The sequence below is a fragment of the Grus americana genome, chromosome 3, assembly GCF_028858705.1.
Source record: "Grus americana isolate bGruAme1 chromosome 3, bGruAme1.mat, whole genome shotgun sequence".
Classification (NCBI taxonomy): domain Eukaryota; kingdom Metazoa; phylum Chordata; class Aves; order Gruiformes; family Gruidae; genus Grus; species Grus americana.
Genome location: NC_072854.1, coordinates 93,402,140 through 93,414,214, shown reverse-complemented (window position 1 = coordinate 93,414,214; position 12,075 = coordinate 93,402,140). Strand labels below are relative to the sequence as shown.

Here is a 12,075-nt window from a genome sequence, read left to right as displayed (position 1 = left end):
AAAACTCTTTATATAACATAAAAAGCATTTGTTGTCTAAAATTAGATTAGATGGTTGATTAATTAATATATGTTACTTAATGTATTTCAGTTACTGTTAAAGATTGGGCTTTTCTTTTCTCTTGTCTTTGAAGTTCAAAGGGAATAGGAGATTCTTTTTAGGTTTCCTACTGTTTTTATTTTTTTATTATTATTTAATTTATTTTTCTTGCCAAACAATTTCTAACAGTAATGGCATCAAATAAAAAAAAAAGCGGCCAAAAAAAAAAGCAAACAAAAAAACCCAGTAGGCACTGAACAACTTCATTTCTGTCTGTCACTTTTTTCTTTCCTATGTAGGCTTTCTAGTAGCAAATCATACAAAACATTTCTTCTATGGTCACAGAAGCCTTTGATTGAGGTGGAACACATTGCAGGCTTCTGAACGTTTACTGCATCCTGTGGAGCTATACTCCACGAGTTTGGTATGTCTCGCTCTGCAGGATCATTTAGCAAGTAAAGCAAAAGTGTACTCATGAGAGTTAGAAAACCATCCCCTCTTGTGGAGAAGGCAGGGGAACACAGGCACCTAGACTCTATATGGCTTTGTGGTCATTGAGGAATTTGTTGCCCATCTTAACCACCTAAAGTATATTCCCAGGGTGCAACCTTAATGTTCAGTAAAGCGCTGGACTTAAGACTTTTTTTTTCCTCCATAAAATCAAATGCCATTTATTTACAGTATTTATGATATGTAAGTTAAATGCATGCTTAATAAAGGGAGTGCATAATACCTCTTTATAGATCTGAGTTAAGTCTGACTTGTGTAAACTTCTTCATAATGGAGACTTCCTGACTGTGTGTCTTACTAAAAAGATGAACTTGTAGCCATTGTGCTTTTTAAGCAACTCAGCTTTGAACCTCTCTCACTCATGACCACAGGACTTGCTTTAAACTGAAAATGAAACTGTTGAGCCTGAATTAAATCTCATCTCCTCTGGCATTCATTTAAAAATGAAAATATTATACTTCTGTAGATTTTTGTTTGTCTTAATAATATTCGAAAATCAATCTTTTATCCGTATCCTGAAAATGGTATTTCTGTTGTTGTCAGATTGAGGTTAATCACGCTAACAAATTTGAACATGGATGGTACTGTCAGTTCAGCTTTCAGCTTTTTTTTCCACTCCAGCCCCAAATTTTGTTTTATTGACTCAGTATTGGCACAGACTACATCAGTGTGGCACCAGAGTGAGGCAACCTAAAATCAAGTTAAAATGTTTGGCCTGCAATGTTCTTGAAGCATTCTTGTAACATCTGCAACTGATAGTTCACCACCATAAATAGATTCTTAAATATAATATTGTAAGTTAGCCTTTCATACTTTATAGTAACAAATGTGCTACCACTAAGTTTAGAGTTAAAAGAAATAATCATATGTATGTTTAGAATATTTTGATTTTTAAAGTAAAAATACCCGTTCAAAGTTTAGGAAGTCATGGTTAAATTTAAACATTAAAAGAAATACAAATGTTTGAAGGAATTTTAACATCTAGTGAAAATGTGCCATCAATTTCAACAATCTTATTTCTAGAAAGTGCGTGCAATCAAGGATGATTCGTTTTTTCCTTGGAAACATTCTTCTGTTGGAAACTTATTTTGCACATGGAATCAGTGTGCTCATATCCATCTAAAAATATCATTAGACTCTTGGTGCATTTGAGCTATTATAAGGTTATGCATCATTAAAAGGATCAATCATAAAGTATCCAAGAACTTGCTCATTCATATTTTAGAGTTAGGGACTTACATATTATCCCTGCTTTGTAGAACTTGGCCTTGGAAGGCTAAAGATTTGTAAAATATGGTTTTATACAGATGTATTTTTCCAAATGTAGAGGCTCCAATAATGAGCTATTCAAATTGAAAAATCTAGTATAGTTCTCCAAGTCACTTTCTCAGTCATTACTATTCACTAATGCAATTTAATTTCATTATGTTGATTTGTACTATTCATTTGTGGTTAACAACTGATTCATCTGACAACTATAGTATGCTATAATTCTAATAAGAGTAGAATGTTCCATAAAAAAAAAAGAAAGAAAAGATTAAAATACTAAGATATTGTTTTGGAATTTCTGTTTCTAAAGGGAAGGTTAAAAAAAACCACTTTTGGTGTGTAGTTGTCCTTTCTCTCACAAACACATCAGTCCTATTTTAAATGTATTTTCATTACTAGCAGGCAAAACTAATGAGTCAGAAAGCTCTTTGTATTCCTGTGGCAAATCATTTTTCTCTTTTGCAAGTAATCTCTTGAACTCTTTCTGTACAGCCATGTCCTCTGACACATAGAATTTACTGAGTTTGGAAGACTTTTCTTGTTTTTATAAGTGGAAAAGGAAAAAAAGTTCTTGGTGTATTTAAGGCATTTGGACTGTTTTTAAAAATGAGATGTTGTTTAAAAAAAGAGAAAACCAAAGTATAATATTTCCCTAAACTCAGCCTTCTAATGCAAAAATCATAAACTAGCTATTAATTTGTAGGTGATGCTTGGTTTATGCCTTGCTGTTTGTAGATGATTGCCCAGCTGAAAAAGGAGATCCAGGAGTTGAAGGATGAGCTGGCGCTGGTGACTGGCAAGCAAAGAACATCAGAGCTTTCACAAGAAGAGCTACTTCAGTAATGTCTTACATTGTTTTCATTTTCTTCTTTTGTGATGATACTTTTCATCAGTTTCTTTGTTGGCATAAATATTTAAATTAATCTCAGTGTTTTAAACTTTTCTGAGTGAATAATAAAGTGAAGTTAGGTGCCAGGTTAGAATGGCAGTTTTCCATGAAAAGCTGTGTGAGGCTGCTGGCTGTGTTTTTGCAGCCTCAGCTTTGAGGAAGTGAAGCAAAGTAAACGCAAAAGATGGGAATGCCTGTCAGATGCCAGGCGAAAAAGAAGTGTTGTATAATAGTGCAGAATAAAAAAAACACTCTCTCTCAAAACTGGATATATGATCTGAGTAGAATTCAAGAAATATTCTTTGTGCTGAGAAGTATCCTGCTGCAGTGTTAGTTTGACATAGGCCAAGAGAAATCTTGCATTTCTGATACACAATTAATCAATGTCTTAAAAGCCAAATATTCACATTTTTTACTAAGCATGCTATTGAAAATGCAAGATTAATTCACATAAGTGTTGTAACATCTTACAGCTTTTTGTAACAGATCAGTATAACATGCAAAAACTTTTTATGTATAATGTAGAAATATTTACTTAGGGCTAAATGTTCACAATAACTAAATTCAGTTCCCAGTTTTGAAAAATTAATTGATTCTGTAGGATGGAGCTATTGAATCTCTGTGCCTCATCTGTATAAAGACAGTAGTAACTGCCTAGAGATTTTGTTTGGTTAGTATATTAATGGTAACTAAGTTGAAGCTGTGAGAATTTTTTAGTCTTATTTTAATTTCTCTTGGAGCTGGTCTAGAAGAAAACTGTCAGTGCGAACAATCTCCCTTGACATCTAGGAGATTATTGAGACATAAGGACAAGCTGCTACCTTGAACCTTGAGTTTCTTATGTAGATTGTTGTCATTCTTAATTTGTGGTTTTGATTGTTTTGTTTTAAATCAGAAACTGAATTACATCCATATCAAGGATGAGGAGCTAGATAGCATTACGTATATATTTTTTTTATTTTTTTTACACCATTAATCTGAGTAATTTTCAATATAGGCAGTTGGCAGTATAATCTTCTATCCAGAACTGTCCCCCCAGTTCCTACTGCCCAAAAGTATGGGAGTCAAATGCACCAAGGACATTACAGGGTGGCAGTGGATGTGACAAAATCAAGCCACAGAAATAAAATGAAAGAAACAACAAGAAAAGAGAAACATCTTTCTTTTTCTTTACATGCAAAATTAAATGCCCTTATTAGCTAGTTTGTTTTTAACCTGACAGAACTAGTCCTTCAGAAGATGAGTGACTCTCAGTGACTTTATTCAGATACACTTAAATAATCTATATATTCATTTAAAGATGTACTTTCCTAACATTATTGTAAAAACCTGTCACGTGAATTTTCCACTGTGGTCTTGTTTGCTGTATAGTTTGTACAGGGAAACTGGGCTTTTGGCAATCATTTAGGTTTCTTAGGCCACACCCATGAATCTTACTTCCTAAGGTTTCCTACCTGACTTTTTGCCATGAAAACAGCAGTCTTATAATCAGGAATGGGTTCACAGTTGATAAAAGTATTTAATATGAATACGCAAAGGAAAACTGGGAACATACCATCTGCATACAGTTGCACTATAACATACGTCTGGGAGGCCTGGTTTCAGAAATGTGTGACTAAAACCTATATTGGTTGTGTGTTTTTCCTTTTTATCCATATAGCACAATATATAGTGCATTACATTGTCAGAAAAGGTTGCTTCTGAGATTGTAGCAAGCAATTTTGCATCCTGTTTCTCCAGAAAGAAGCAGGGAGGAGACTTCAATGAGTTTCTACCTGCAGTAAGACAATGAAGGAGAAATAACTTTCAACGACGTCAGCTATGTTAGAACAACACAAACTTTTAAGTTTTTTAAATTTATCACTTATTCATGTTTACTCGGGGCCATGTAGCACGTGTGTTCGTTGTTTCAGAAATAAGTTCTTTCTTGGAACAAATGCTCTGCAATTAAAATACAGAACAAAAGTTTGAGATACAATACTTCTCCTGAAGATCAATAATAAACAAGAAGGACCTCAAACAATTAATCTCATCCGTCCTAAATGACATATAATGGCCTTCTTCGAAGATCATTATTTTTAATATAGACTTAAAATGGAAAAAAGAGTTGGATATACAGAGGTTTTTCTGGGTAGCATAGTTTCAAGCAGAGACCAGAAGATACTACTGGAGAATAACTGTCATATACATGAGTCAGACTGGCTATATATGCTGTGGTTGAATGGAATGTTGAAAGATAAATCAATCCTTTTTTAAACAGTTCAAGTGGGCGAAAATATCAAATGTCGTGTTTTATGAATTTTGCATTTGTGTGTGTTCTTGCAAGCAGAGTGTTCACACGTAAACAACTGATGTGGACTAGACACCCTAATGGAAGTATGATGAAATGATAGTATAAAAAGCCACTACTTCAATGAAAATATCTTTCTGTGGTTTTGAACACGTATACATTTTGAACTCGCTTTCGTATGGCGATAATATTTGTGACCACGCTGGTTTACATCTGTCTGAGTCTCCTATCCATAAATATCCTGAGCATTTATGAAAATCAACAGATAGCATCTAAGTGTTCTGTCTCCAGTTAGAGTCTATCAATGTATAACACAGCAAATCTTTATGACGATTCTGTTTATTGAGACTGGCCATCTGAGTTTGGAGCTAGTCGTTATCTGGAGAGTTTGTTCACATTAAAGAATAAATATACAAGTTAGTAGTCCAAACAGAAGTATTGACCTGGATGAGGGCTGATAAAATCATGATTTACTGTTACTGGAAAATGTCTATGTTGCAGTTTGCATCTATAATGAAATCTAAATAGTATTACTTATCAGGAGACATATGGATCAGATTGTTATGACAGAACAGGAAAAGAAACATGGTAGAGTTGATAATGCAACATACTGTGTTGCACTTTATTTCTGTATTTGGAGTCGCCACACAAGAATGGTTCATAGGGGAGCAGTACTATAGGGGATTCCAGACAGAAAAATCTTTTGGAGTTTTTTGTGGGTTTTTTTGATTGATGCTTTTATAATATGCCTAGAGTGAAAATTATAATTAGGGTCATTGTGGATTTCAAATAGTATTTAGACGTTTCTGCTTAGTTAGGATATCTTCTGTTTAAACTTAAACTGTATCTCAACGTGTGTGTGTGTATATATATATAAAAATAATCCAAGTTTACATAGTTCTTTTCAAAATACTTTAACAAAAGTCTTACTGTGATTCATTTTATTACAAATAAGGTAGAATCATAGAGTCTTTAAGTTTGGAAAAGCCCTCTAAGATCATCAAGTCCAACTGTAATTAACTAGTAAGGAGAAGTATTACTAAATATAGTCTCATTAAAAGTGGTTGTGTTTTATTCTTCTTATTCTGATTCATCATACATATTTCAAGGAAAGTCACAGCAAAATTAATCTGCTGTAAGCACTCTGTGCCAATTTTTTTTATTTATTCTTTGATTCTGAACACAGATGATCAAAGTTACAAAATATGTCAATGAAAAACTCCGTGCACTAAGTATGTGTTTATTTTGTTGTCTCTGCACAAGTCTTTATCTCAGGCACTTTTCAGTAGAAGATGGATGCCAAAAAGAAACTGGGTCCAGTGGTATATGTGTAGATCCAATAATCTTTTTTTAGCCTAATAAAATGGTTATGGTAATGCATAGGTTTTTGGCGCTCTACATATGTTGCAGGAAGTAAGTGTTAGTGATTGCCCTGAAAATAAACATCATTTTAACATAATATTAATACTTTGTATGTTTTTTTGACTTACTAAGTCAAGAAATGCCAAACATTTCTTACAATAATGAACTTCATTCCAGTTGTTTACTTTCAGGGCATTCCCAATGAAATCAGTGAGCTACTCAATGCAGTTAAAATTGCTAAATGTTTGAAGTTAGCATGTGAATAAGCTGTAATTCATTCTTCATTGAGTTTTATTTTCTCACTTAAATAAAAAAAAGTCTTCAGGGATTTCTTATTTTAATTATTATTTATTCAATGGAAGGAGAAAAAAAATTGTGAAATATGCTTTCCTCATAACCACTACAATGTCACATTGCCATTCACTAAGTTTAAAACAAAATGGAAAACAAATGCTCGACTTTTCTTGTGAATGCTAAATTATAATAGAACACAACTTTATCAGTCCTGTAAATAAAGCTACAGCTGTCTCGAATTCTTACTTCAGAATTCTGTGTTAAATAGTAAGCATTTACATTACTATGACATATTTTTGATTTTATTATTTTATTCTCATAAATGTTAAACATACATGAATTCTGCTACTCTCATTTTGTTTATTTAAAAAGCACAGCATAAAAAAATTCAGCTAGACGACTGCATAAGTGGTTCAGAACATAGTTCATGAAATGCTTTAGAGATCAGCTTCCAATGCTGATCTCTAAATATTTCTTTGAGCTGGAGAAGTAGTTTTGGGGGGGGGGGGGGGGGGGGGGAAAGGAACACTTTGAACTATTTTTAAAACATGTAGAAAATAACATCATACATCCCAAATAGAAGGAAATAGAAGGAAATTGTACTCTCACAGGCTTCTGTATTATGCTTTAGAATAGAATTAAATGGCATTCAAATGATTTTTTTTTTTTTTGAGAAGCATGCCAAAAGTAAAAGGGAGTCTTTTTTGTTTAAATCACTTGGGATTTTATTTTTTTTTTCTGTTATTATAAATGAGCTCACTAGCAATTTACAATGTGTGCCCAGAAAGTCAGGATTTGAAATCAAGGTCCTGTGTTCCAGAGCACCCACGCTTCCAGAGCCTTTGCCAGTTGGAATTCTCTAGGAACAGCACCGGAAGTACTGGCTTAGCACTTTAATTTATTAATAACTTTACCTTATTTCTTTCAGATACATATGTTATTACAGACGCTTCTATTTTTTACTTCAACAGTCATACATTGTTCATCTTACTCAAGTCCTGGATTTCTCATTACTTCTTTCTGTCTTTCATTTTTCTGTTTCAACATTGTGACATCTGTATGCTATCATGGTATTAACAATATTGTACTGTTGTACACTATAGGGCTTTAACAGTTACACAGACTTAAGCTGTTAAACAAATGGTTTCATTTACAAAGCAGAGCAAATGTTCTTATTTACCGATATCAGTGTTCAATTTCATTTGCAAGGTGGAAGAAGTAGAAGCATATTACCTTGCCTTATGTCAACACAGCTTTGCAGACAGTGGGTTTGTGTCGACGTTAGCAGACTGACTGACATAAGCTGCGTAGGCAATAGTCAAGAGAAGAGAAGCTACTTTAACTATAAAGTAGTCTTAAAATGTCTCACATTAACATCTAGCTTAGATGCCTGATTTAGAATGCTATTAAATCAATGTATTTCTCTAGAGGAAATTTTTTCTCTTACATGTTATAATATCTTTAGTGACAGCACAGAAAGTTGAGATTCCTAGTGCAGGCACCTAAGCTGGATGCTTAAAGTAAATGTAAATAGTTTTCTTTCATCTTGGTATTTTGTTGCATACCTAAGAAGTAGGAAAAAATTCTCATGTGATTTAGACTGATTACCTTTTACACTGAAACTATTGAGACATAGGCAAGTTTGTTTTACCATGGGGGGGGGGGGGGGGAAGAAGACTCCATATAATGTCCTGTTTTCTAATGTTCAAAAGTATACCAGTCTAACCTAATGTCACGTGACTTCAAGAAGGGTAATGGAATATAGTAGAACTCATATTAGTGAAGTGTATGGAGAAAGGACAGCATAGCTGAATGTGATTATTTAGGTGTTTGAAAAAACCTTAGAGCCAATTTCCAAATATATATGTTCAAATGTCTCATAGCAGCTTTTTGAATCTTGCTAAAATCTGTTGAATGCTTGGTCAGCTGAGTTGCTTCTGAAAGTACGACTAAATACCTGTTTGCATCTTATGGTACTTTAAATACTTTTTAAAACCTTTTTCTTCCAAGCTTTTACATCTAATTAATAACCTGTAAGTGACACTTCACACGATTTTTTTAAAACTACCTCTCTTTTCTATGGTGTAGGAACGTCTTGGTGTTCATCCGTATGAGTCCTTTTGACTTCCTTGAGTATTTTTTATGCTGGTCCTATGTTCTTTCTTTTTATTTCAAGTTCTTGCTACCTACTCCTTAGAGGTATTTATATTTTTCAAGTTTTGATAAACTGAAGCTTAGTTTTCTCTTGCTACTTTTAGATATACTCTAGAGACTAGAATATAACTACTGTTATGGCCACAAATATTAGCTGGCCATGAGTAGCATTCCTTTATGTATATGCTTTTAGCTTGTTATTGTAAAGTGTTGTTAAAGAAGGAAATCATATACTCTGCAAGCTACTTGACATGTTTCTTCTCTGCAAACACTTTGTGTGTGTAGTATTAAATTAGGCACTTTTTTCCCTATATAAGCCAGTCTTGGTCTTTTTATAGTCCATGCCAAATCTCCTCTTGACTTACTGATACAAAGATTTAGATCTGTATGCATTTCATCATCAGAATGGATGATTTTCAACTGTGTAGAAACTCTTTATGTCTGTTTGCCACACTGTAGCCATCTAATTCAGAAGAATCTCCTCATATGAAGAGGTAGGAAAAATGGCTTTGCCCATGTGTTTAATAAAAAAAAAAAAGTAGATTATGTCTGTAATAGGAGGTGATTGCTTCTCTACTGTGCAGTGCAAGTGTTTAATGGTAATCATCCATCTGTGTGTATAATAGTTTGTTTGATTGCTTTACAAAATTAGAACCCCTGTTTTCAAAATATTTACTCTCAAATATTTGATACAACTGAAAAAAATCCAAATGCTCCATGCCAGCTCAAATTTAGGTAATCTCTTTGGATGCCAGCCTATTGGCCATGTAAAGAGACAGCATATAAATCCTAATTTGTGCCTATAATATCATCAAAATCAGATGGTATTCAAAAATCTATTTCTTTCTACTCATTATCAATAGGGAAGAGCGTACTTTAGCTCTGTTATCAGTTATTTTATAAGCACTTGGCCCCTGCTGAAAATATTAGATAATTAGGAATAGAAAGTTAGGAAAGACTATTTGGTCTAACAAACATGTTGATATTAGACCAATAAATACCAGCCAACATTCAATATCTATGAAAATCAGTCTATCTCCATATATGGAAATCATTGGCCGTATTGCTGTGTTGTCTATTTTCATCTGTTCTTGTTACGTTTCTAAATATGAGAACTTAAAATTTTTACTATGTCTGTGGCTCTTCGGTTTTGGATTGTTTTTTTGTTTTGTTCTGTAAGATATCATGACTTCCTCTTCAGGAACATTACTGTATCAATAATGTTATTCAAATCTTATAAGCTTTATTTTTACCATTTAAGAGACTTGCTATCTGTGCAGGCTTGAGAGAGACTTGAAAGTTTAAAGGTCGTAATACTTGCTTGTGGAAGTATTGTAGGATTCACTTCATCATATCGATTCAGAGCCCAGAAATTTTCCAAACTTTAATATAGATTAGAAAGATCCAGAATCATCTTTAAGAGCTTCAAATAACAGCAACAGTAAAGATTTAAAAATCTGAAGCATTTGTTTTCAAGAATAATTAAGTTTTGTAGCACTTTGCTTTCAGCTGACTTCCAATGGCATTTCTGAGGTTTTCCAACCCATTATCTGAGCCTTTTAAAGAGTTTAAGTTAAAATCTTACGGGATCAGTCCCTTCATATATAATGTCATTGGATTAAACATTCTGGATTTGTGCATGATTTCTAGAGTATCTACATAGTTCACATAATCTAATATTCTGATAATCTCTTAGATAACTTGGTGTAATTGTCTGTTTCGTAGGTGCACAAATTAACGCACAAAGTGAAATGTCTGTGGATTTAAAAAAAACAGTGTTAGCGTTAGCATTTCCTTATTCTCATCCAGTTTTCTGTTGCCTGGCTATATGAAACAGCCTGATAATTTCTGGACTATTTTTTGTCTTTGAATAATCTACTATGAAAACAAGAAATTGAAAATAGTAGAAAATTATCCCCACAGGTTTTTTGTTGTTGTTTTGTTGGGGTTTTTTAGCACATAGTTTGAGAGGAGGGCTGCAATAAAATAAAGATTTGCATATTTTATCAAAGTTCATGCCAACTTACTTCTGGTTTACTCTACATCAAGAATATTGGATTTGGGGAGGGTTTTCTGTGATTTGGGTTTGTTTTGTTTCGGTTTTGTCCTCACAGTTATTTTGTAGTAGCTAGCTGGAGGAATGTCTGACAAAAGTATCAGTTCAGTTTCCATCTGTCTGACTGACTATAACGTTAGGAATGACCCGTCGGAAGCAAGTGGTGCCTCAGAACCCCAGCCTTTAGTTTCAGATTTCCAATTTAAAAAAAAAAAAAAAAAAAAAGGCCGGAAGTTCTGCCACTTCAGCAATTAATTTAGTTTCACCTATAATTTTGTTTCTTAAAACACAGTTGCTCGTATAATTCAATGTCATCATTTACAGACTGTCTTAGAATGCATTTTCAGTTTACAGGATGAAACTGAACCTCACAGTGAATTTATCATATGCGGTTTTCTTATTGCTCGACTTCCTTGTACATACACTTCATACTGAAGTGTTTACATGTGTATTATGTTTAGACTTTTTCATTCCATTCCTATCAGTAGCAGAAAGGAGATCTTTGTCTTTATTGTCCTGTAATAGATTTTTTTTTCTGTTGTTAGAGCACTGTATAGATATTTAAAGTGGAAAAAAAAGTGTAAAAATCTTCCAGACTGTAGAAACAGGAGCCACTCAAGCACTTATTGCTCTTACTTCCCTGCTCTAAGACTGCACCAAATCTATGCAGCTTATTCCAGGGCTATGTTAATAAACCTCTTTTTACAAATATCTACTGAAGGAATCGTACAAAGGCTATTAGTTCCACTATTTAGTTACCTTTTATTATTATTATTTCACCCGGAACTTAACCCACTTTTGTTAAATCAGAGGTTAAGCAGTTATTTCTGGATACAGACTGCAGCATTATCCTCTCTATATGTCAATTATGTGTTAGGCAATTGCTGTCATGCCCACTACTCATCAGTAATGTATGACAGCTTTTCTCAGGGCAAGCTCAGATGCGTAGTGTGTACTTTATCTTCTTTGTCATGCCACTAGCAACAGTACCTGGAAATACCTTCCCTGTTCTTTCCTGTTTTCCACAGCATTATTGATAAAATTTGCTGCTTAGAATCTCCATGGTCTTCCCATACTGATGCACACTTGAAGCTAACTTATGTAGCTAGCTCTTATCAAATATAATGGCAATTCTGGTACAATTATCATGCATTTTTAGATAAATAGATTCATAAAATATGTGGAGATGTGGAGTTACTTTTTTTTTTAATA

At 33.5% G+C, this 12,075-nt stretch overlaps 1 protein-coding gene across 4 annotated transcripts in view; it reads left to right on the top strand.

Moving 5' to 3' along the window:
* Positions 1-12,075, top strand: part of KIF6 (kinesin family member 6) — a 175,319-nt gene that overhangs the window by 50,978 nt on the left and 112,266 nt on the right. For all 4 annotated transcript variants that reach the window (XM_054822544.1, XM_054822543.1, XM_054822542.1 and 1 more), the window contains one exon: positions 2,554-2,657. In XM_054822544.1, the coding sequence (XP_054678519.1) occupies positions 2,554-2,657 (104 nt within the window). The remainder of the gene's footprint in view (positions 1-2,553; positions 2,658-12,075) is intronic.